The sequence below is a fragment of the Euphorbia lathyris genome, chromosome 1 (assembly GCF_963576675.1).
Source record: "Euphorbia lathyris chromosome 1, ddEupLath1.1, whole genome shotgun sequence".
Classification (NCBI taxonomy): Eukaryota; Viridiplantae; Streptophyta; class Magnoliopsida; order Malpighiales; family Euphorbiaceae; genus Euphorbia; species Euphorbia lathyris.
This window is the reverse complement of record NC_088910.1, coordinates 47,762,051-47,788,669: the sequence shown is the minus strand read 5'-3', so window position 1 is coordinate 47,788,669 and position 26,619 is coordinate 47,762,051. Positions and strand designations below refer to the sequence as shown.

Sequence of the window (26,619 nt, the reverse complement as noted above, 5' to 3'; positions counted from 1 at the left end):
GAAACACCTTTCCACATAATTTTGATTTGACAAAATTGTTTAAGTATAAATTAGAATACATATTCTAAACACACTAAGTTTAAATGCGTTGATTTATTCTACTAATGTGTTTGTTCAATGTTGAGTATAAATGTTATAAGTCATAAGGATTGGAAGGCCCAAGCCCAATACGGAAGCCAAGGCCCAAGTCAAACAACTCAGTACACTCGGCCCGCGTATGTCAAGACGTTGTCGTTTTGGACAAAAATGCAACTCAGCAAACGGAAGGATCTAGAAGACCTTCAGGAACAACTTCACAATGAAGCTACTGAGTAGTCTCGACAAAGCGTACAAGACAGCAGACCGGCAAAGGAAAACTTCCAGACAAAGTGTTTCCTCTTTTAGCAAAGTTCAGACGACACAGTATGCTGTCCAGTTGACTTTACCATAAAAGGAGAGACCATCTGCTATGCTGACCGAGGACAGAAGATACACGATTGTGATTGGCCAAGAGCTCTGTGCAAGTCAGGATGACAACGACACATAGCCGTTTCCCTCCAACGGTTATTTCGAAATTCGAAATTCGAAATGACCGAATGGCCAGACGTCTCTATAAATAGTGCCATCACAAGCTTCACAAGACACAGAACTTGATCAAGCCATTACGCTGTCCAAATCTCTACAAGTTCTGCAAGCAAGAAGCAAGCAAAATTCTTACACTACGTTTTCATATCTGTGTAAAAGTCTAGAGTGATTGTTTTTCAATCATCTAAGGTGTTCTAGCAATTGTTGTTTAGGACAAAATCTTTATCATTTTTAGAAGTAGAAAGGAGAGGCTGAGTACTCGGTTTTAAGTACTCAGCGGAGAGATTAGGATTGAGTAGAAGTATAGAGGAAGGTACTCTTGTCATACTCAATTGCTGATATTGTAAAAGGTTTGAGGCTCTACCTTTAAAGAGCTCAGTAGAGGATTTGAAATCTCGGAAGTGTTCCAGGGACAGGACGTAGGCTTAGAAGAAGCCGAACCTGGATAAATCTGCTGAGTGAAGTATTTCTAAACCTTAACTCCTTATTTACATTACTTGCTTAAAACAAACTAAAACTGACCAAGTAAAAGAGGTCAAGCTGAGTTGTGCGCTACCAACGAGAAGGTTCAGGAATAGACTCTAAGTGCTATTTCTTGACCTAAGCAACGAAGCTGTCCTAGTCACTAGTTGACTAAGCCAGTGTCTTGCTGAGTGCTAAGCGCCGCTGTTAGATAAACTTTTCTTAAAGAAAAGAAATCTGCCCAAATTATTTTAAAAAGGTAAAATAGTTCCTAACCCCCCCTTGGAACTATATTTGCAACCTTACAAGGGACCAACAGGTGTAAGGTTTGCTTGTTTTTCTCACAGAACTTCAAGTATGAATTTGGTCAGCGTTTCGACTTGATTGAAGATCTGCATCGAATGAAGCATTTGAAAGGCCTATTTATAGTGACACTTTAAGCACCGGTGATTTCGAATTTCGAAATAACCGTTGGAGGCTAACGGCTTCCTGTCGCTTTCATTCTGGACGTGCTCAGTGTCGTTGGCCAATGAGATTCTTGTATCTTCTGTCTACGGCAGTGCTCAGCAACTTTTCGTCAGATGAACATAATGTTTCGATATTTATAGTAAAGTCTTCCAGACAGCTTACTGCGTCTTCTAAGCTTTACCCAAAGTAGAAATACTTTGTCTCTAAGTTAGTTCTGTTCTGCCGCTGACTTGTACTTCTTGTCGTTTAACTCAACAGCTTCATCTTGAAGCAATTGATAGAAGGCTTCTCGATCCTTCTTCATGCTGAGCTAGCGCTTTGCTTGGAACGACTGCGTTTTGTCTTCCTGGGCCGTGAGGTCTTGATCTGTTGACTTGGGCTTGACTTCCTCTTATGGGCCTTTAGGCTTTTTATCTTAATGTCTTATAAATCAATTAACTCAACATTGAACAAACACATTAGTGTGAATAAATCAAAGCATTTAAATTTAATGTGTTAGAATATTTTTATCATTCACATAAATAATTTTGTCAAATCAAAATCATGTGGAAAGGTGTTTCAATAGAAGTCATTGAGGGCGTTGCACGAGGAAACCCTCCGATTGTTTTCGAAAACTTAGTTAGACAAGAGTTGACAATTTGCAATAGAGCCACACATACCGTGCTAACTGATGATCTAGTTAAGCATATATGGCGACGTCATGGAACGAGAGATCTCAACCAAAGACCTAGCGGTTCAGTTGCTTAATATGTTGCGTGTTCTAATGTCATTGTTTTTTTATCGTCCATTTTTTCGTGCTTTTAATGTAATTTCCTCGTTTTTAAATCTTGTATTTTATTCCGTTTCGTATTCTCGTGTTTTATTTCAATAAAAAATTATCGTTTGTGATATTTTTTATTTTTGCAATTAATTATATTTTTTTAATTAACTATTTCGGTTCAAAATAATTATAGATATAATTGATATTTATTTTTTTAACCAATTTATAGATTAATGGAATTATTTAGATTGAATGATGAAATAATTAGATTAATTGTTTGGTGGAAAGAAATAATAATTTATTTGGAATGTGTAAGAGTTTTATGACAAGTGGGTTCTACGTAAAAAGTGATACAAATTGGTTTAATGGAGAGGTAGTTGAGTGTATTAGATGTTTTTTGAAAAAAGTGAGTTTTTTTAGATATAATACAAAAAAGTTGTATCACCCATTGTGGGTGCTCTTACTTCCAATTGTAGTTCTTGATAAAGATTGTTTTAAAGGAGTGAGGTTCCATAGACTGAGTTAATCTATAATTCCATGTATCTAGGATCCACATTTCGTTATACTTTTTGATTTTTTATAGTTTATGTTAATATGCTATGGCATTTAATCGGAGTCATCTACAATTTTATTTCCTTTCCTTTATATATACATTTAGCTCTATATATTATCTCCTTCAATGCTTTCACCTTCTAAAATAATGATTTGTTTTCTTTTGATGTTCTGAATTTTTTTATTTTCCTTATATGTGAAATTTTGGAGCATTTTTATGTGTCATTGTGGCAAGTTGCCAATCCTAATTTAGCTGAGCAATATGAGCTAAAGGTCAGATCAGGGTCGCTATGATAGTAATATAACTTGTATTCTTAATATTTACCACTATGATAGTCATTTTCAAAATTTTGTAATGTCTTATTATTAGTGAGATGATTTCACCTGGAATTATTTATTCATGTGTTTTTAATAAAAAGTTTGATGTTATTTTAATTTATTTGAGAATTGAATATCAAATTAGAGTAGCTCCCTTCAATCCAAATCGTTATACTTATTTTATTAAGACAATTTTTAATTATTATAAATACTTTTAATGAGTGTATTTTTAATAATTATCAATACTTTTAATGACTGTATTTTTAATCATTATACATAGTTTCTAGTGAGCGTAATTGTCCACTCATTGTAAGTTAATAATGAGCGGAATTATTCCGCTCATAATACTTTTAGTAAGAAGAGCTTCCTCAAGGGGAAAATTCTACTCATTGAAAGTCTTTAATGAGTGGAATTTGACTTTTAATGATTGGTTTTTCTGTCAGTAAATCCCCTTTTTCTTGTAGTGTAGCTTCATTAGAAGATTTTTCTGCTTCTAAAGAGGCTATCTGTTGACGAAGTGCAATGTTTGAAGACTGAGCCATTAACATTCATTTCTTTGCTCTGTTAGCTCTTTTTTTTCTCTTGAATCACTCCAATTTTGGCGGTGGTTAGCGCAGTTTCCATTTCGGCCCCTTTGTCTTTTAAGGCACCAAGGTCAACCTCAAATTTGTTTCTTGCCCTCAAATACTTATCGGCATCTGTAGTTAGTGTATCATGCTGAGCTTGAAGAACTTGAAGTATGGGAAGATGTTTTCAGATAATTTCATTTTTACGCTAAATAATTTTCTCCAAATCCTTGATGCCCTTGGCCGCTTGAAGAGCAATTTGTTCTTATCGCTTTACTTCAGCCATAACATCACGTGACTTAGCAACTTCTTCTTGAGCTGCTGTCAGATTGCTCCTCACTTTGTCCAGTTCTTTCAGAGCTTTGACGGTTATCAAAGTTTGGTTGGCAATCTTCTCTTCTGCTCATGATATTTGACAGCTAAATTTTTGTATTGCTCAACCAACAAAGCAGTCGAAGACAAATCTTAAAAAGCATAAAACTTTGGTTAAAGGAAAAATGGATAAATCAAAGGGAAAAAAATAAGTGCAAAGAGCCAAACTTATCGAAACTTTTCTTTTGAGAATTTCTCAAGCGGGTTTATAAGCATTCAAGTGTCAAAATATTCGGCATAACTGCTAGTCGAGTGATGTCTTCAGTTATACTGGGGATTTGAAGCGATAAACGATCCCCGAAGATGGCTGGCCACAACTACACAATCAAAGAAAAAGTTAGAAAGATGAAACACAGATATAAATAACTGAGATAAATTGGGGTAGTTGATTATACCTCTGGCCTGTCATATTTGGCAAATTTTTCCAGTGTTTTCGAGCCAACGACATCGGTAAATTGGTTTACAATTTCTGGGTTCAGTCCGGGAGGTAGGGAATGTAACACCCTAGACGTATAATATTTTTTTTTAAAACTAAAGTTATTCATTAGATAAAAACATATATTAACAACTTATACTCGTAGGTATATCAAACATATACACGTTAATATATATATATATATATATATATATATATATATATATATATATATATCTTTATACATACAGTCTACAAACTTATATAGTCCAAAAGTTTACTTATTCTACATGCTTATAATGAGAGGAGAGAGTGTGAGACGGAACCCAGCAGACCGACCTTTTATCCATGGAATCTACAGTTCTTTAAGCGTCTAAAGTCCCAGTCTAACCTTCACTTCAACTAGCTGGAAAATTTTAGCGATTTATATGAGTCGCAACTCAGTGAATATAAATAATCAATGAATACCAATCACACACAATAACGTAAACAAGTCTCACACCCAAGTCATACAAATGCAAATGAATGAACCGTTTTATTAATGTTGTGACACCACCAACCAGTCAATACCCGGGATCAAATAACAGGTAACAGGTATAACATAATCTTGTTTCGGTCTATGTAATCAAGTAGTCCACGTATTGACCTTTTAGGTCCAAGTAGTCCAAATATTGACCGTATAGGTCCAAGTAGTCCATATAAATTCAAGTAGTCATAACAGTGACTGAACTGGTATGTCATAGTGCCATCATTTATGTTTCATGCAATCATGTACATATGTTCTATATCAATGAAATCACATTTAACATATACACATACTCTTCATTCCAATCCAACAAATAATATTCAACACGTATCACATTTAACATATACATATACTCGTTTAAATCCAACTATCACAAATAATGTTCAACACGTATCACATTTAACATATATTCATTTAAATCCAACTATCACAAATAATGTTCAACAAGTATCAATTCATATCTATTCAAGTTAATTACAACAATTCACATCAATATGTGTCCCATCAAACACCACAATTCTCAAATCACAAACACAATTAAGAATTAACTTCACATCATGTTTATACTTGCTTCTAAGCCGCTAATTTTCTCGATGACGGCTTGTACCCTCCTCCGGAATATCTTCAATATTACGAGCACCTATAATATAATTTAGCATATGATTAAATATAATTTACACCATCTTTAAACCCAAAAATTATTTACTTATTACTTTTTATTTTCCATTTCATTACACTTGTTTCCACCAAATGATATTTGTACCTATACTAGTATGACCTCTTAACCTTAAAAGCCTTATAACTCCTCTTTAACTTATCTAAATAAATTAATTCTAATTTCATTTTATCCTAGACTCATATATGAATACCATACTAAAGTTTTATAGAATGTCCAATTATACATAATTTATTACAAAATTTGTCTTTAGGTCTTCTTTTAATCATAATTTGCCTATACCAGTTCCACGAAATCACTCATAACTCAAAAGATATAACTCCAAATGATCTGATTCCTTTTTCTACTTAAACTAGACAAACATGAGTATACTATATCCCAAATTCAGAATTGTTTAAGCTCTGTACAATTTATTACTGAATTTATAATCTGACCCTGTGTCAACACATATGCAACATAGCACATATGAACTTATTTCCTAGTTATATCTTAACATACAAATATAATACTAACCAAACTTTCCATATCACTAATTAATACATATATGAACATTTATTATTTTTAACACCTCTCCCAATGAAGTCTTTAAAGGCTTCAAAAACATACCACAAGAACAGCTTCATATATAGGATTCAACTTAGAGCTAGTCTAATAGATTATACCTTATCTCCTAAAATAATTAACCAAATTGCATGCAACAAATTTTGGGGTTTACCTAAGACATGTACTCAAAACGCTTCTTTAACTTCCTCAAAATCAGCTTCAAAAATTATGAAATAATTTGTGCAAGGTGGTGTATAAATATACCTTTCTCTTCTTCTCCTACTTCTTCTTCTTCTTCTCTTTTTCTTCACTTTCTCACTCTTAAAGGTGTTTCTCTCTCTAAATTTTCTGGAGAATTTGAGATGAATGACTCCCTAATCCTTCCACAAGATTATCTTATGGTTTTGGTTACAATTCCTTATTTACCCATGAGTTTATACTTTTATTACCACTATTACCACTATTCTTGTTCTTATCATTATTATTACTATTATTATTATTATTATTATTATTATTATGCTTATTATTATTAATCATAATTTTGATCTGAAATTGTATGATATATTATTTAGATTAAAATTTTAATAAATTACATTTAAGTCATTATACTTTTAAGATCACTCAATTTAGTCCATATACTTTAAAACACACTTACACATCTATTTCATATACTTTCACTTATCCTAATATTATTATCTATATGTATTCAATGACATAATGCCATGTAAAATGCAATTATTATTTTCTAATGTCCCTAATAATGTTATGTAATGCATATATTTATACGAAATGAAATGCATAAAATTGAGATGTTACAGGGAATATCTCTGGTTTTCTCTCATCTGGGCTCTTTCCTCTTTGTATTCTCACAACTTCTTCATGACAGGTTCATGAAGGCCAGTCACTTCAATTGGACTAGGAAGTTTCCTTGCAAAGTAAGAATCATTCAAAATGGGAATTTGGATTGTCTTCAGGTGGGAGTTCTTGGAGAGCTGTTGGTTTATTTCTTCTCGATGCATTTCCCAACATCAGATATATCTGAATATGAGTAAGAGGTGTAGTCCATTATGCTGGAAGCCTTCTTTTGAAGTCTTCTCTTCAGTTTAACATGCTTTGGACCCATTGAGCTTTCACTCGTGTTCGTTTTTATAACTTGAGCAGAGAGTGGGGCCTCGGGTGAGGAATGGACTATATAAACTATGTTTTCCGTCATTTCTTCGCTTTGTAGGTTAGGATCATCTGTAAACCCTCTAAGGGAAGGAGGCATACCTTTGGTAGAGATAGCCATCTCTACTAATAGGGTGGTAGAACAAAAGGGAAGTACTTCGGTCCCTGCAATTGGGATTGATGGAGGAGTGGCTGCACGAGGAACCGAAATGGAAGCATCAGTAGACAAGTTCTTCGAGTTCGTCCATGCTTCTAGAGTTTCTTAAGCTTGAGCTTGGGGAGTTATTGATGGTTGTTTGCCAGGTACGATGGCTGGCTGGCTTTCGGTAGAAACATTCGGCACATCTGAAGAAGAGCTTACAACTTCAACTACTCTCTGACTTGCCGAAACTTCAGTGAAGTTTTTTTGCTGCGACTTTATATTTTTTTACCTTTTTTAGCTATCATTTCATCACGAATAGATTGCATAATCAGAATTACATATGCGTTAAGAAAAAAAAGTATGAATTCAAAAAATGAAAGTAAATCTACCTTTTATAGCTTTAAATCATTTAGACCCCGGATATAAAATCCCATTAGTTTTGCTAAAGAATCCCATGTATCCTTTGGTTCATATAACTTTTATCATATCCCGATATTCCCATTTAAGGTTGTAAGCACTGATACGTTCGACATTCATTGTTTCTTCGGGGCTTAACACTCTAACATGCTTCCATGAGGACTCTTCCTTTGGGTTTCATTCCATTTGGTGATGAAGGAAAACCCCTGAACATATGGATTGTTCGGGTCAACTCCATTCGGCTCTATCTGAAACCATTTTGGCTTGAAATATTTAATTCTTTTAACCTTCTTTGTCAAGAAGGGTCGCCTTTGGCCACCAGAGTCTAGTAAACCATATCTTCATCTATTTTCTTCATCAGACGCTAGAAATTACGAAACAGGGGTCCAATCAACTAAATATCTATGACAAACCATCCATTGGGGTATTTGGTAGGGGCAAAGATTGAATTCGGTCAGCACGGCCAGATGCCTATAGGCAGTGGAAATCTCATCTTCCACTCTAGGTATTGAGTGAATAATCCTAATTTGATGGAGGAGGGAGGAAGATTGGCCCTTTCACTACTTTCTAGAAGTGAAATGGTCATTCACCGGAGTCAATCGTGTTGTTCTTCAAGGGCCCTTAGGTGAAAAGTAGTTAAGGTGGAAGGTTGTTTAAGAACTCTAGGATCGATTTTTGAATATTTAGCCACTTTCTCAGCATCATCAACATCAGTTGTGGCCGGTTGTTTGTTAATGCAAACCTTCTTGGTTCCATTTTTAGATGACGAAGGAGACATTTGAGTACAAGAAATGAAGGAACTGAAATGAAAAAGGAGAAAGCACAGAAACTTACAGTTTTCGACAATGGTAGAAATCACAAAAGTAAGAAGCGGGGAAGATGAGGATTTGGCCTTTTTCTTTAATTTATGGAAGGGTGAGGAAAGAGGAAGTGTCTAGAAAACTTTATTATTCTTGGGGCAAACAAAGCATGTTAGTAATAATTTTTGATCCAAAGAAAATGCCTAATTAATGATTTCAGGATGACGTCATGGGTGTCAAGCATGTCTACTCAGCATTCTGATCGATGAAACCCTAAAGGATTTCATTATGAGAATAGGGGGGACATCTGATACGGTACCATTTGAATGAGCCTTAAGTCAATGGGTTTCATCTGTATTCTAAAGCCAACATTTGGGCTCAATCTCATTTGGGCCGATGAATATACTTCTATTCGGTCAAAACTAACATTCGGTTACTTGGCATCAGGAGGAGTCTCTTCGGGAGTTGCTGAGGATGACATGTGGACCAATGATCACCCTGGATTCCAAAGGCACGCTCCCCAAGTTCACATGTATTGTGGAACAGAAATATAGGGTCCGAAGACCAATTAAAAATCACCACATGTCTATGTACATATTATTTTGCCTATATAGTTTGAGAATCATCAGTTACAAGTACATAACTTCATAACTCAACTTCTTACTTCATTGCTCTAAGTTGGTCTAATATTTCCTCAAATATTCACCGACTTTAGCATGAGAGAGGGTTTATCGGAACTTCGGCCCCCTTTTCTGACAACTGTTGTCATCTCGGATCACCAGAGTACAGTTGGAAGATTTCAAAAGATAGACATCATTCGACTTATGAATGGGGCAAACGCATGTCCCTAAAGGATAATGCGAGTCACCAACATATTGTTTTCCACTCACCGAGAAATAATAGATATAGAAGATGCCACAATGAGACTACCATATCCTTCAGAGACAGAGCTTGTGGACTCTTATATTTACTATACTGTAATTCAGAATTTTCTTAAATATCTCTTAATCAGCTCACTTTATGAGATTTCTACTTCACATTCAACCCTAAATAATCGCTATTTATGCCAAAGTGATAGATCAACAAGTGGTTATTAAGTCCGGACTTTCTGACTTATCAGATTCGTTTAAACAAGTTGCAAACATGACGAGTTAATTTGGCTTTGATTTAAAAATTGAAATTCGATGAACAGGAATATGTCCAAAGTTTTATTAATGGCGAGTTTATACAAAAAAAATTATTTTAAGAAAATGATATTCAAAATAATGAAAATATTGAGGAAGTGAGGTAGCCTAGAGAAGTTCACTTATGCCCCGGCTGATTCGGGTAATTTTGACAATGAAAAAAGTCAAATAGATGCTTTGGAGCAAGAAGGCTTCCAGGGTTCTAGATAGAATTCCTATTACTAGCAGTCAGCCCCAAAGTTTGACCTTATCCGGTCCTGGAGGGATTTGTCACATCTCTCTTCTCGGTGATAGCCGATCCTTTATGTTTCAAGAGAAGTTGGTTTTGAGGAAACCTTTCTAATCAAATATGATATTTACAATAATTATCTCCATATTCCAAAGAATACGCCGAAATCTTGTATACTTGTTACTTCGTTTTGAAAATCCTATAGCAGTCAGGGTAACTATCAATTCAATACCATTTATTTTGTTGAAAACTTAGAAGATTATGATCATTCCCTAAAGACCTTCGTGATTATTCCATGGAGAGAATACCAAATCTTTTGATGTTCTCAAAATCCCGGGAATAGAAGTAGGACTTCTATCAATGAAATTTTGTTATTTTATGCAAAGTATTCATATTAATTACCTCCATATTCTGAAGAATACGTTGAAACCTTGTATGCTTGTTACTTCGTTTCGATAATCCTATAGCAATCAGGATAATTACCGATAGGAATAATGCTTATACTGGAGAAATCTTAGAAGATTTCAATCATTACCTAAAGAACCTCGGGATATATTCCATGGAGAAAATATCATGTTTTGATATTCTCGGAATCATTGGGAACGGAAATAGGGCTTATATCGATAAACTTCTATTTTATTATTGAAAATTAGATTAAATGAAAACTAGAAAACTTAGAAAATCATAATAATTACCCAAATGTTCCCGAAAATGTTTTAATGTTTGAAATATTCCTTGAAATACTCCTAAAACTTTTACGGATAAAATGGGATTTTTATTTGAAAGAATTTTATTTTTAGTAATAAAAATCTAATAAAAACTAGAAAATCGTAGTGAATAAATAATAATTCTAAAAAACGTTCCAATGATCTAAATATTCATTTGGATGCTACGGGAACTTTGGAAAAGAAATATGAGAATTTTATTTACAAAGGAACCATTTTTAATAATAAAATCCTAAAAAACTAAAAATCTCAAAGAAAAATTTAAATAAATTTAAATAAATACTTTCTCAACTCAAATTTTGTTTTTTTTATCAAAGATTCTTACAAAGTAGAGTTTTTTCTTGAATTTAGTGTACAAACTCTTTGAAAACGGACTTCGGAAACATAAGTTACACAAAATGGATTTGGAAAAAAAGGATTCAAACTATGTTCTTGATGAACAAAATTAGAACACCTCCAGTTTCCGGAAATAAACTTCAAAAAATCATTAAAAATTGAACATAACTCAAATTAACCTCAAATCAAAGCCGAAAAACTAAGAATAATTATATTCAGTTAGGAAAGCAATAAAATGTCACTTTATTTTTGAGAAATTAACCTTGGAGCATGCCTCCAGTACGGTTGTTGTTAATCCTATAAATCCTTCTCGACTCCGACTTTGAGACCCGAAATGAGGTGAAAAGTTTAGGTTATTGATTATGAATTAATTAAAACCCAAAACTTTACTTAAAAAAAGACTGAAAATTGAAATAAAGCTACTTTCTGTCTAGAAAAAAATTTCTCAAAAAAATTTTAAAAATATTTCTATCAATTAGAGCTATTTTTTCAAAAAAAAAATTATATTTATAGGAAAAATTGTCCCTAAAAACCAAAATTGTACCAATATCACAAATAAAGCCGAGCAGCCGGAATAGAACCTGATCGGCTCTAACACGTATGAAGCTTTTTCGATAATTTCTGAATTTTTTCTGACTGATCCCTTCATGTCGGGACATGCGTCTATCCAAAAAAAATTATGCCATTCGGTTCTATTTAAGGCGGTTGGGCTCTAATTGCAGTCTAATTAGAGCCAAAGGTATGAAATAGAACCGAGGAGGTTGAAAAAATTTCAGAAAAATCTGAAAAAATTTCCAAATGCTTAGACTTTTCTAAGTGGAATAATATATTTTATTTTTAAAAATTAAATTAAAAATGTCTGAGGTCGTCGCCGTCTCGGTCTTCGAAGGGAAACATAATGTTATAGAGTTGCTCGAAAAAAATCAGAAAAATTATGAAAAGCTACAAAAATATGGCATGAAGGTACGTCATTATACTTTTTCAAAATAAAATACATAAGAAACTAATGTGACCTATCGGGAGATCTCAAAGCTTAGAATTTGCTGGGGAACTTGAATCTTAGCTCGTTTAATCGGACACAAAGGCGTAATTATTATCATCATGGAAACCAGACGAAAAATCTGTGCTCACAACTATGAAGTCGATTCTGGATAGAGTGTATTTTTTTGTCGTTGTATGAAAATCAATTTCAAGCACTGTCTATTATTGATCTATCACGATCTATGATATTTAAGATATAAATTTAAACTTCTCTAATGTAATTATGGATTGTAATTTTTTTAATTACTTATGTCAAGATATAATGTTTTTCCTATGAATTAAAAAATTATCTTTCTTCTAAAAAAACACAATTGATATTGAATGAATTCCAAACAAAAATAGCATATCTGCAATTTACGAGTCAGTGAATTTTTCTTTCTTACACGTTTAATAGAAGATATGTCTTGATTGATTTCTTCGATGATTTCTTCCCTAACTCTATCTTCTTAAAATTTCTACTATACTTGGTATGTTTCTTCTCAAAACCCTCAACATTCTTCTCACCAACAGTTTTAACACCGATAACTTCTTATCCGGTACTTTCAAAATCTTCTCATGTTCTTTCAAGAGCTCTAGCACTATTAAACTGGTCCATCATAGCAAAAAGTAAAAACAATTGAGAGCCCTCCAAAGAATAAAATGTTGATGTTTATTCGCATTCATAGGAAAATTACAAACAATCTTTCACTTCGATTAAACGTACAAGGAAAAATTAAAAAAAACACAAAATATAGAAAAAAACGAATGATCAAAGAGAAATATGAAGAAAGCAAGAGAAAATGAAGACCAAAAATTCCAAACACTATATTAGTCAAAGAACACACTCCAAAAAATACCCGAAAACAACATGCTACAGAAAAAAGGTGAAATAAAAAATGGTAAAAAGGAAATAAAAATTAAAAAAAGGTGTCACGTGTGGAATTAGCATAAGTTACACGCCATAATACAATCTTAAAAGCGAAATTTCACGTAAAGTTTTCCTTTTTTATGTCCCAACCCTAGCGAAAATGACATTATTTTGACTTGAATAAGGGTAAAAAATAATAATAATATACGGCCTAGAATGTATGGGTTGGATTTTTCCATTTATCATTTCAAAGCAGTTAAATACTAACTCTCCTACTATTTAAATTCAAAATTGTTCTATATTAGACACATTGAGAACGAAATTTTATTATTTCTTATGTTAGGAGTATATTTATATTTCTCCAAAAAAGTTCAGTGAAAATTTCAATCTTATCCTATCTAGGGGTGAGTAAAACCGAACCAAAAACCGAAAAAACCGATCTGAAAAATCCCTAATCCTAACCGAAATAATTTGGTTCGGTTTGAACCGAACTGAATTATTGATTCAGTTCGGTTTATAAAAATTACTCTTATTTGGTTAAACCGAACCGGACCATACTCACCCCTAATCCTATCATTTTAAGACTATTAACTATAGATAACTATAGATAAAATTGATAAAAAAAAATTATGTAAATTATTTTACCACAGCATATATAGTTTTCTAAAATTAGTTTGGATCTCTGTATAAATTAGTTATATTCTCTCATAAAAGTTGTGAATTATTAGGAATAGTTTCATTTCCTTTTGACCTAAGCAAATAAATAATCTTTTAGATTAATCAATATTTTATCTTATACAATTCACTTAGATTAACACTAATATTTACCTGATTAGAACCTGATCTCTCAAACGCTCTTGAGCATTTCGCATAGAAATCAATAAATATTTATAAAGAAAAGGGAAGAAAGAAAAGAATGATCTTTCTATATTTATAGATATACATATATATTAGTTTGATGAACCATATATCATTAATTAAATTAGTACCATGCTTTTCTTGTTTCCAAACTTGTAATTATGCCTTTAAACCTAACTAAATATATTAATTAGTAAAATCAGCTCTTGGGAAGGGCACACATGCATTTGCTAGCTAATTTACAAAAGTTTGAAGTTGCTCCATTCACTCTTTTAAATATCATCATCAAATCTTTATTTTTCTTGTATTAATTTATATTGTGACTTTGAAAAACAAAGAGTTTTAATTAGAGATAAAATTGCAGGTTGAAATTGGGTTGATAATGAGACCTCCTTGCTGTGGTAATAAGCTGAATGTGAAAAAAGGAGTTTGGACTCCGGAGGAAGATGCTAAGATGGTTGCTTATGTATCCAAACATGGCACTGGAAATTGGACTGATCTTCCCAAGAAAGCAGGTTGCTTCTTCTTCTTTTCGGGTTGATTATATAGATCGCGTAATACGATTATGACACGACAATTCCAATTTGTTTTATTTAGAAAAAACTTGCAAATGTGAAAGTGCAGGACTTAGGAGATGTGGGAAGAGTTGCAGACTTAGGTGGACTAATTACCTGAGGCCTGATCTAAAGCATGACAACTTCACTATCCAGGAAGAAGAGCTCATTGTTAGGCTACATTCTGCCATTGGTAGCAGGTCAGTCTTTTCTCCATGTTTATGCATCAAATGAATATCAATTACCTTATCTATCTCTTGAACTTTGTTTAAACTGACCTTCTTAACTCCTCTAAGTAATGAAAGATTTTAAGATTTTAAACAATGTATGATTTCACAAAAGTTTAGAGACGAATAAATTACTGTAAACAAACTTATGTTAATAAAGTTCGGAGATAAATAAAATGCAGAGAGCCGAAAATTGATTTAGATAAGTAGAGTGATTGAGATATATTAAGCATGACTGCAAGTAATCTCTTTGGCTTAATGCATTAACAACCTTTCAATTTGGTCTAAAAACAGATGATCCTACGAGATAGTATCTTGTTAGCTCATAAACTTATTTAAACTGACATGATTAATCTTTGGGAGATCAATAAATGATATGGACAAATTGAAATTTACACAACTTTAAGTTAGAAATTCTTAGGCTGAGTATTTATTGTATATGGCTCATAATATCAAATGGGCTTATATGATACATGGGTATTTCGCTTAATTTGTATTACACATTATAAATACATGTAAAAAAAAAACTGTATCTTTCGAGTTACACTATCAATAAGAAAACCGCTCATCGCTCCTCAATAAGAAAACCGCTCATCGCTCCCGGAGACGTAGGCAATTCAAAACTGCTGAATTTCGTTAACAAATCATTGTGTTCGATCTTTGTTTGATTAATTTCTGTATTATTTAGCTTCATTTTCAACGGGGCCAATAGATTATTTTAAGTAAGATTAGAAGCTAACGAGACGATCATAAATTCAGATTGCAATCCCTGAACGGGTCATTAAAGCTTTATTGTAATGGAGATTTCATGTTACAGGTGGTCAATGATAGCTCAACAACTTCCAGGAAGAACAGACAATGATGTGAAAAACTACTGGAACACAAAGCTTAAAAAGAAGCTCTCTGAAATGGGAATAGATCCTGTCACTCATAAACCCTTCTCTCAAATCCTTGCTGACTATGGAAACATAGGTTGCTTCCCCAAATACGGAACCCGAATCGCATCTCTCAATCGAGACCTAAAAAACGCTTTCAATCCCAAACCAGATGATGAATTTGCAATATCTACACCTCAACAACAACTTTCAATTCCCCCAAAATTAGAACCAATGCAAGATTACAATTTCAATCCTTCTTCTCTTCATCTTCTAGATCAGCTTCAAGCAATAAAACTAGTCACAGAAGCTTCAACTTACAGAAACTATGATCATCATTTCTTCAATGGCGCATTGTATTCTTCTTCAACATCGTCGTTGTCATCGTCGTCGTCATCTTCATCGTCTTCTTCTTCTTCTACTTGCTCGACTGGTGCTCAAGATAAATCGGGATTAAGTTTTAGTTGGCGTGATTTTCTTCTGGATGATGCGTTTGATCAGCAGCAGGAAGGAGAAAATGTGAGATTAATGGAAGATGATGGGAATATGATGCCAATTGATGATGAGATTAGTGGAAAAGAGATTAAAATGGGAATGGATTTGGGAATTTCAGGACAAGCATCTCATTCTCATAGTTCATTTGTGGAAGCTATGTTAGATAAAGAAACTGAGATTTTCTGTGATTTTCCTAACTTGTTAGAGGAACCATTTTCCTACTAGTTTTATTTTTAATTACTGTCAAATAATATTGATGATTTTTGTAATAAGGTTTTCTCTTTAATTAATTTAATATTTTATTTTAGTGCCAATAAGTTGCATATTAGTTAAGAGTTTAACCTTTAGTTATTATTATTTTCTGTTTGCTTTGTTAATCTTTTATTGTTAATTCTGTTTTTAAAATAGTTACTAGTAATCATAATCAAAATACTCTTATATCTAGGACTGTAAGTGTGTCAAGTCGCTCATGAGCAGTTTGACGTTCGGTTGGATAAAAGCTTGATTGTGTTTGGCTTGATCTATAAATGTGTTGAGTTTAAGCACGATCGGTAAACACGGTTTGAGCACAATATTCATTAATATTGTAATATTCAAGTATATGTCTTGGTTCTAAGTGAATAAACTCAATTGTAATATTCATTAATATGCTCTTGAGCAAGATATATGTCTTGGGACGTTCCTGACGTGTTGTATAGACGAGCTTATGCTCTTTTGGCTGAGGCGGAAGCTATCCGAAAGGCGATGGAGTGGTGTATTGAGCTGAAGTTTTACAATGTTTGAATCTGATGCAAAAACTGTTACTGATTTGATTGCTTCTAAGTGGTGTGGATAGTTCTGAGGTAGGAGAGGCAATAGAGGATATTCGTTGTTTACTAGTTCAACGTCTGGGATTTTCCGTGACTTTCGTTCCTAACTTTCTTAGTACTGCTTTTTGTGATGACGCTTCTATAATTAATTGAAGTTATTTTTATTCCAACAAAAATAGAGAAGAAAAAAACTTTATACAAAGTGAAGAAAAAAAAAACTAAAACAATCTATAAATCAAAATCACACCAAAAAAAATCAATTTACATGTTTTTTTATTGAAATCATTCGAAATAAACAAATATGTTTGATAAAATGTTTTTTATGCTTACTTTGTTTTTTATAAAGTAACATTTACTTTGTAAACATAGCCTATCCTGCTTGATAATAGTGAAATCTCGAAAATCTAATAATCTTTTTTATATTCACTATGAGTTATTAAGATAAATCACTTCCATCTATGCTGAACTCGAAAAGAAAAAGTTAAAAACAATATCAAGACGGATAAATACAAATGAAATCAAAACAAATTAGAACTCAGAAAATTGGTATGATCTCTGATAATAATAATAAAAAAATTGGTATGATCCCTTTCTTTTTTTTCTTTCTTCCCTTATTAATCGACGACATGTCGTTGCAGTCATCGACATAAGGGACAGTGATTGATGTATAATATGGTCAAGTTTGGATCAAGAAAAGTAAAGAATTTGAACAAATGGCGGCCAATCCTTGTGTCTAGCACAAGGAAACAATGCCATAGAACCACAAACGGAAAACGGAAATATGGTGTCACTTTCTTTGTACAGAGGGAACCTCCACAGAGTCCCCGATGTGCCTCGTCGATGGCTAATGCCGACTCGTGCTATCTCTTTCAAGGACTTCAAATCACTCTTGCATCGTCGCTCCAAGGCCCTCTCTCGCCTTCACTCCTCCACCGGCCCTATCACCACCACTTCAAACCCTAGCCCTAACCCTAACCCTAACCCTAACTCAAAGGAGAACGGAATCGTAATTGCGCCTCCATTGGAAGATGACAAGGGAGCTAATCGCTTTGGGGAAGGGACTTCAAAAAGTGCGGCTCCTGAGCAGGTCAAGGATCAAGAAACATTCGACTGTGGTGAATCTACAGTTAAAGCGGGTGATGTTTCAAATTCGTCACCTGTGGAGAAGCATGAAGTAGCTGAGAAAGGCAATGAACATTTGCATTCAATTGATCCTCATGCGGAGGTATATAAGGAAATATTTTTTCCTTTTTTTTATATTGTATTTTTCCATTGAGTTTATGCTTTCTTGTTTCAATCGAGTTTTTTCATGGCTCATCCTTTCTCTTTTAGGAGTTATAAGCTATGCTTTATTGTATGGATTTGAAATTGACTTATGGTTGCTATAATAAAGTACAAATAGATAAACCTATGGGATTCATAAATAGATACTCACTCTTTCCTTTTTGGTTATGCAAGTGAATCGCTTTGATGGTTTAATGATGGATTTTCATGTGGCAAGATAATTGACAAGCATGTGCTTCCTAATGGAAGAGAACATCCTAAACTAATTCTAATTGTTTTTATTGCGCATAAGTTTAGACACTTCCAAATTGATGGATCAGATCAGATAGCTTTTTCTACCAATTATGTGTTTGTAATTCTTCATCTACAGAAGTGTGTTTCAATGATTGGTGATTTGTTATGGAAACTCTTTCTCAATTTCTAGACAAGCAGCAAAGCTGATACGTTGGGTGATAAAGAGAAAAGGAAAAGGGAAGTAGAGGAGAAGTTAGAAGCTTTGAGTGGAAAGAAGCATAATCTTGTTCAAATGCTCAAACAGGTAACCATTTTTCTTGTCTTGAACATGATTTTTCAATTTATTATTCTGAATTATTGCTTTATGCCACTTTGAGCTCCTTTTCGCCTTTATGTTGCTTGACAGATATTGAACGTGGAGGAGGAATTGAAGAGACACAATAACTCTCAAGGAATGGCAAATCGTTCACCTGTTTCTCCTCAAGTGGATATGAGCAATGATTCTGGGTCAATGAGCAGGCATCCTACTCCTAGAATAGGCTCAGAGCCACATATTGGTGTTGATATGGAAGGAAGAGAAAATGAAGATGTTTCAAATCATAATAATTATCCACGGCTTATACATCAAACAAGCAGCACGTCTCCATCATCAGAGTCTCCTCTTAGGAGGCCTCCCTACATTCAGCACAACATGGTCATGAAAGTTCTTATTGTTCTTTTATCACATTAATTAGATAGTTCCTTTTATTTGATTGAACTTTTTGTTGGGTTATTAGTTCTATTGTGCTTGGGTTAACTAGATCAAGGGGCTATCTGCCTTCTATCCCAATTTCACACCTTAAATTTAGCTGGCTGCATGGTGTTCGGAGTTCAGGGAAGCCAGAATTGAAAATGGGAATGACAGCTAAAAAACGAATATGGTTGCAGATTTGAATTTTATCCTCTGTTATGTGTTTCTGCCGCCTAGGCTTTTATTAACCCACCCAATAAATTATATGAGATACGTGCTTGGTGCATAATTATATAAATAACTCACATATCTTAGGCTGAGTTTCAAATAGGGACAATTTTGGAGACAAGTTTATCAGTATAGTTGACCCCACTTGTTCAAGACTGATACCTTTTTTAGTTGATTATTTAATTTGCCTATGCATACACTCACGTAAAGTGTGCACTCAAAGAATAGGCCTAAACCATACGGAGCCACCTAAAATTGTCCATTTTTTCCTATGCATACACTCACGTAGAGTGTGCACTTAAAGAATAGACCTAAACCATACGGAGCCACCTAAAGTTGTCCATTTTTGCCTATGCATACACTCAAGTAAAGTGTGCACTTAAAGAATAGGCCTAAACCATACAGAGCCATCTAAAGCTGTCCATTTTGGTCACTTTGCCCCGCGAACTTAAAGGACAACCCATTAGCCACTCCAACTCCCTAAAAATGATATTTTCTCTCGGTCGGAGAAGATTTTGACCACTCACCTTTCGGTTGACTTCCCATATGCAATGTGGCTGTTCCCTCCAAAAACAGATTTTTATAGAAGGAAAAGCCACATCTTCTACGATTGAGGAAAAATAAGGGGCGCTTTATGTCACTTTGAGGGAGTTGGAGTGGCTAATGGGTTGTTCCTTGAGTTCGGGAGGCAAAGTGAAAAAATGGACAACTTTAGGGAGCTCTGTATGGTTTAGGCCTAAAGAACAAAAATGAACTTTTGGCATCTGCTCTGGCTCCTCTGGACTTGTTCTAAACATAAATTCCAGACTTCATATATTTTGCAATGTTTGGGTCTCTGCACAACTTTGTCTGAAATCAATTCTAATAGTTGGTTGGTAATTGCCCTTCTACAGTTCTACTCTGTGGATACTTGAAGTTGTGATTGAGTTAGACCTTTTTGTAAGAAAATATTGCTAGGAAAGGTTTCAAATGCTCACAAACACTATACTCCCAGGGCATTTTTTTGGGTTTTCGTTTGTGAAACCCATGAGATAGATGATCGCCTCAAGCAGCATAATGCTTGTAGATGGCTATTTGCTTGACTTGTAGTCAATTTTGATTAGTAAGAACTGTAGGTAGCTGAAAAGGATCATCCTCTTGAAGTTGCTAGCCAATGAATAGAATTTTTATTTATTTTTTTCTTTACATTTTTTAGAAGCTTATAGCTCAAATTTTCCAGAGCGTTGAAGTTGTAAGTGCTTAAGAGTCAATACAAAGTTGCATATGAATCAGGTCTCCTTAATCAGGCATGTTCTTCATTATGAGCATACATGCATATACAAGATTGAACAATCTCATGTGATTTGGGGGATTAATATGGTGATCTATTAGGATCTTACTTTTGCTTTTAGCATCTTCAGTTATATGAAAGCTATGAAATTCAAATGAACTGCAATGTTTTGCAGGTTCTACATCCATCTCGACCAAGTTTGGGGATGACTAGTAGTCCGAGTCCATCACGGTTTGCTCCAACTGGACACCTAGGACCTCCGTCAACTGTGCCCACAGTATCTGTATCAGGGACTAATTACGTTGCATCTTCTCCTTCCCCCGCAGCTTCTGGTGGCACTTCATCATTTAGAGATGTTCGGCAGCCAAGCCCATGGAATTAGAAGCCAAATCTATACATTAACATGATATATTTTGGAGCTGATCAGTTTCTAAAAGGTGCAATCTTCTTTTCTATTGTTATAAAGATGGTTCAAAAACTATATGGATGACTTTCCATTGTGTAAAATTATAAGAATCTAAGCACTGGCAATGTTTGGAGGGGATAATTGTAAATGGCTAGCAATTGACACAGAAATATCAGAATATATGAACTTAAGAGTTGAACAGTTAATATTTCCCTCTTCAAAAGCTTGCCATATTAGGGATTCACCATTATTAGAAAGCATGAGCTATGAATTGAATTAATTGGACATAGACATATGTTAACAGCTCCAATGAGTCTCACGTTTATGGTCAAAATTATGTGAAAGAGGAGAGATATGTTAACAGCTCCAATGAGTCTCACGTTTATGGTCAGAATCCCCTTTTGGTCATGGAAATCGTCACAAGTTTCCTGGTAGTTTTGACTAGTCAGTGCTGCTACTAGAGATATAGATTCACTATTTTCATTTTAGATAATCTAAAAGTGAGTATACATGTGGTATGAAATTTATAGAAATGGGAATATGGCAGAAGTCTGTGCCTAATAGAAAAAATTATGTATCCGCATTGAAAAGTGATTTAGGCCTTGAATTAAGAGTCTCCTGAACTTGGTTAAAAAAGTTGATTGACTCTCTGAACTTACAAAAGTGTCTTGTTAGCCACCTGAACTTGCTTAAAGTTGCATAATTAACTCTTTAGATCCACGTAGCATGACAATATTGGATTGGGACAAATTGAAATGTATATCACTTTAAGCAAGCGGAGGGACCTAACAAAACACTATAAGCAAGTTCAAGGGAGCTAATAGATAGTCTTAAACAAATTAAGGCGGCAAATAAATCAATTTAAATAAGTTCAGGAGGCTAACGAAGCACTTTATAAGTTTAGAGGGCAATCAACTTTTTAAGCCAAGTTGATGGGCTCTTGATATATTAAGCCCCTTGTAATTTAGAGGTGTGCAAGATCGGTGGTTTTCTCTGACTACCTGGTCAGTGACATTTGCTGTTATATGTGAGTTTCTTAAATTTAATAAGATTAGATCTAACCGTAATCAGGTGAAAATAATTGGTGCAAGATCACACCTGCCTAGCAATTTCAGATATTTGTACACATTGTAGGGTAGGCTGCCTTCTTTCCATGCATATCACTATCTCTATCTCTGTTCCTTACCTATGTCAACTTCTGAAAGCTCTCTAAGTAAATGCACTTCTAATTTTTCGGCTTGGATGGCTACTTTTATCAGAAGAATGGACCTTTCACTTTATGCACCTCAGATCAATCTCAGGCTATCTCTGCCATACTTTGTTCATTCATATTTTTATTGTTTTGAAGGTTAATGAATACATATTAAAGAATGAACTGAAGAAATGAAGAATCTTAATATTAGATATTTGATGATTTATATTTATTATTTAGAATTTTAAGCATTTGATTTTTCTTAAATTTGTGAATTGGAAGAGGGGCCAGCTAAATGGTACTTGAATTGTTCGACCGAATAACGGATCTAATGATAAAAAAAAAAGATATCAATTGAAATACATAAATTAGTGGTTGGGACAAACTACTATATATGTATATATAAAGTATATAAATTCAAAACGCTAATAAAAATAGGTGAATTTCAATTTGTATTAGTATTTCCTATTTTAAGGCATCCTTTCATAGTAGCATCTTTTATTTTTCTTTCCTTCTTTACAGGTGTTAACATCTTGATGTGATATTTTTCGGTTGTTCCATATAATAATTGATTCAAAAAGAATAGAACATGTGGGAAATTATAAGAAGTGGATTATTGTTGACCTTTAAGCTTATTAGTAAGAGAGAGCCAACACTCTATCTTGTATTTACTTTCGTGGTTATATGAATATGCCTAACTAATGAGGGTGGACATCCATTGATGTAATTATAGTTTCGTTCACGTGCTTTTGGATTGAATTCGCAACATATATATCAGATGATGAAAGCAACCTCAACAAGTCAAAAGTAATTTTAATGGTATTATGTGCAAATTTACTCCCATAGTTTGGGAAACTATAAATTTCATTCGTCACAAGTAAGATTAAATTTGCTGATTGGTTTGGCCGTTATTTAATAGCCACATTAAATAAATTTATCGATAAACTGAAACAGTTTTGTACTTGATTGTAACTGTATTTTAGGTAAAAAAAATTGTGATTAATTGATATGTAGTAAACTTAATTATTATTGCTTAGATTAAAGGTGTGGCTCAAGGTCTGCGTCTTGGAGCTTGGATCAAAGTGCGAGGGTTATCACTACGGTTTTTTTTTTTTTTTTTTTTCTGTAAAATAAATGTTTGACTAATTTCAACTACTAATAACATCAAAAGTCATAACTAAGTATAAAAAGAATAGAGAATGATTAAGAGCTTTCACATAAAGAAAGAAGAGTATTCTCTACTCCACGTAAAAATAAATTGCGACAAAGATAATGAAGAATAAATAGAGAGTAGTTATTAGTTTAGTAGCATTAGTCATAGTTACGTACATAGGTTATGATGTTATGTCTAAGATAATGTCTTCAGTATGAACTTACTGTTTTTGACATTTATGATTTAATATTATGTTTTTATATGTGGTTTTGTTTTGTTTGTGTAGTCATAAATGTGTGTTTTTCTATGCTTAACTAGTATATATATATATATATATATATATATATATATATATTCTTTCCCTATGTCTTGCCTTGAGCCTAAGCTCCAGAACCTTTCAGCGCTTTTAACAATTATGGACGAGATGCCTATTAATTTTTTCTCGATTTGATATTGAATGTGTTTAAGAAAGTAATCAAAGACAAAGCAGTTGTAAAAAATTTTGCCTTATGAGTTCCCCAACGAACATTTGATGCAAATGTGATCGTATTATAGAAATTGTGTTTTGATGCAGCAGTTAATGTTGCAAGAACAAGAGTTGGAGTTGTGATAATCAGACCAGAAGAAGGAATGATCATGATAATGAATAAACTTTCGTTTCAGCTAACTAATAATATGACTTGTATCTTTGGTCTAAAAACTCTATTGATTCTAGGGATATCTTATGTGGAAATCTAGTAGTTTCAAACTTGTTAATAGAACAAGTGCAATGATGCTAGGAAATGAGAGAAAAAAGGTTTTGCCCGTATCTCGAGCATAACCTTTCTTCTTCCGAAGCCCCCTAAATATTTTAGACAGCTTTTGGCATTTAATTGATATATAGTGGGTTTAATTATTGACATTTTGACAGTTTTTTTTTTAATTGTGTTAGTAATAGATGTTTGATATTTTGGTATGATGAGCATCGTCAAGATTCTCTTAATTAACTTTTTAAAAATAATATAAATAATTGAATCTTAGTGATTTGAAGAGTGATCAAGACTCATCATCTCTAACAATACTCTTTATATTCAATTTTTTTTTTGAAGAGAAACTCAGATTTATTAAGTAGAAGAACTGTCTTTAAGAAGTACAGACTCCAAGAAATTCGGACAAACTAAAGTAATAAACGGATTAGTATTGGAAATGACACTTCTAGCTAAAGTATGAGTTGTTCCATTCGCTAATCTGGAACAAAACGAAAGCAGATAATCAGGACGACTTAACAAAAATTGTTGACAATCCAAAATAGTGCTTCCGAATTCGGAAAGATCCTACCTCGAGGTTCCAACGGTGTCCCCTACAGTTTTTGAATCAGTGGCAAAATCAATATTTGTGTAATTCATCTGCTGGGCCCAATGCATTCCTTCAAGTAAAGCCAAAGCTTCAAGAAGTTTAACTGGATGAGAATCTGTGTTTTATATTCATTGTTTATTTATTATTGGGTAAATAATTTATTAGTCCCCTAGTTTTTACCTAACACATTATTTAATCCTTTATTTTGAAAAACACATTTTAAGGTCCATATCTTTTGCCAATATTAACCTTGTGGTCCTTTTACCTATTTTTTTTTAGATTTTAACCGAACAAAATTTAGCTTTTAAGACAACCACGGTACAATACAAGTTGACCATATTACTCTGTTATTTTATATATATCTGTTTATGCTAAAATATAACGATTACAAGTCTAAAGAAACTAGACAAAAGGACCAAAGAGTTAATACTGGCAAAAGTTAGGGACATTATAATGTGTTTTTCAAAATAGGGGAATTAAACAGTGTGTTAGGTAAAACTAGATGACTAATAAAAAAATTACCCTATATTATTTTAGTGAATTACTATACCCAGCCATGAATTCCCACCCCTAGCCCCGTGAAAAGACCAAACTACCCTTTACCCAAAATTTGAAAAAACACAAAACCTCTCAAATACTCTACACACTCTTTGATCAAATCCGGACTAATTTATGAACCAAAACATGGAGTGTAACAACAACCGTAAAGGGAAAACGAAAATGATAAGATTTACCGTTTTTGTTTTTTGATTTAAGCTTAAAAATGGAATCTGTGGGCGATTTTTTAAAAATGTCGGAATCGCAGTCGGGCGTATGAACATCACGCCCGACCTATGGTTCCGGCGTATGAATATCACGCCCGACCTACGGTTCCGGCGTATGAATATCACGTCCGACCTGTGGTTCGGGCGTGAGGCTATCACGCCCGCACCATAGGTCGGGCGTGATCTTCATATGCCCGCACCATAGATCGGGCGTGATTTTCATACGCCCGACCTATGGTTCGGGCGTGATGTTCATACGCCCAAGGGGTTTTTGAAATTTTTTTTTTAAGAAAAATTATATTTACATTTTAATTAAATTGTTAAATGTTTAGATTAATTTGGGGTTTAATTTATATGTGAAATTTTGATATTAATTTGATTATAATTTATATGTTAATTTTGTAGATTTTTAGTTAAATTTAATTAAATTTTTGTAATTTTTCGTGTGTTTAATTTAGTTTAACTAAATCTTTATTTAGTTAAATTTTTAATTTGTTAATTCAGGTATTTACGGGTTTAATTCAGTAGCGGACTAATTTTTTACGGGTTTAATTCAACAGCGGACTAATTTTTTTTGCCCTTCCGACACGCGGGCGTGTGGTTATCACGCCCCACCGTGAGGTCGGGCGTGTGACTATCACGCCTCACCATGTGGTCGGGCGTGATAGCCCCACGCCTCACCGTGTGGTCGGGCGTGATAGCTACACGCCCGACCATAAGGTGAGGCGTGGGGCTGTCACGCCCGACCAAACGGTGAGGCGTGATAGCCACACGCCCGCTTGTCGGGAGAGCAAAAAAAATAGCATTTTCCCACCCTTAATCTATGAAAGGGCATTTCGTCCTTTCACGGGATTGGGTGAGAATTTGAGGCTGGGTATAACAAAACCCTTATTTTATTATATTTATTAATAGTGGAATGAGAGATTATTTAATGATAAATTATAATAAAAAAAATTCTCAATAATAGATGATGGAAGTTGATTTTTAATTGTCCTTACTTAAATTTTAAGTTAAAAACATAATTAAAAAACTATTGGAAAATCTGAATTTGAATATTGATGGCAAATGTTTAAAAAGAAAAGGGGACAGAGAGTA

The 26,619-nt window shown here is 33.7% G+C and overlaps 2 protein-coding genes across 4 annotated transcripts; both read left to right on the top strand.

Moving 5' to 3' along the window:
• Positions 1 to 14,184: 14,184 nt before the first annotated feature.
• On the top strand, positions 14,185 to 16,387 carry LOC136236082 (transcription factor MYB35-like). 3 transcript variants are annotated; one of them, XM_065990832.1, is made up of 4 exons: positions 14,185 to 14,215; positions 14,333 to 14,483; positions 14,566 to 14,722; positions 15,567 to 16,387. In XM_065990832.1, the coding sequence occupies exons 2-4, from the start codon at positions 14,351 to 14,353 to the stop codon at positions 16,342 to 16,344; spliced, it is 1,068 nt and encodes a 355-aa protein (XP_065846904.1). In that variant the 5' UTR covers positions 14,185 to 14,215; positions 14,333 to 14,350; the 3' UTR covers positions 16,345 to 16,387. The 3 variants fall into 3 exon arrangements, with proteins under 3 accessions (XP_065846904.1, XP_065846943.1, XP_065846854.1); XM_065990871.1 differs by having other exon boundaries at positions 14,201 to 14,483; positions 14,593 to 14,722; XM_065990782.1 differs by having other exon boundaries at positions 14,201 to 14,483.
• Positions 16,388 to 17,577: 1,190 nt separating this feature from the next.
• LOC136231388 (uncharacterized) lies at positions 17,578 to 21,286 on the top strand. The gene is made up of 4 exons (XM_066020747.1): positions 17,578 to 18,153; positions 18,637 to 18,750; positions 18,853 to 19,140; positions 20,850 to 21,286. Exons 1-4 carry the CDS (start codon positions 17,710 to 17,712, stop codon positions 21,054 to 21,056), a joined length of 1,053 nt encoding a protein of 350 aa, XP_065876819.1. The 5' UTR covers positions 17,578 to 17,709; the 3' UTR covers positions 21,057 to 21,286.
• Positions 21,287 to 26,619: the final 5,333 nt, after the last annotated feature.

Excerpts from the sequence above, each read along its gene's own strand:
- LOC136236082 (XM_065990832.1), top strand. The coding sequence starts at position 14,351 with ATGAGACCTCCTTGCTGTGGTAATAAGCTGAATGTGAAAAAAGGAGTT. Across the intron at positions 14,484-14,565 it reads TGATCTTCCCAAGAAAGCAG|AAAAAACTTGCAAATGTGAA; the intron begins GTTGCTTCTTCT and ends TGTTTTATTTAG. Across the intron at positions 14,723-15,566 it reads CATTCTGCCATTGGTAGCAG|GTGGTCAATGATAGCTCAAC; the intron begins GTCAGTCTTTTC and ends TTCATGTTACAG.
- LOC136231388 (XM_066020747.1), top strand. The coding sequence starts at position 17,710 with ATGGTGTCACTTTCTTTGTACAGAGGGAACCTCCACAGAGTCCCCGAT. Across the intron at positions 18,154-18,636 it reads CAATTGATCCTCATGCGGAG|ACAAGCAGCAAAGCTGATAC; the intron begins GTATATAAGGAA and ends CTCAATTTCTAG. Across the intron at positions 19,141-20,849 it reads CCTACATTCAGCACAACATG|GTTCTACATCCATCTCGACC; the intron begins GTCATGAAAGTT and ends AATGTTTTGCAG.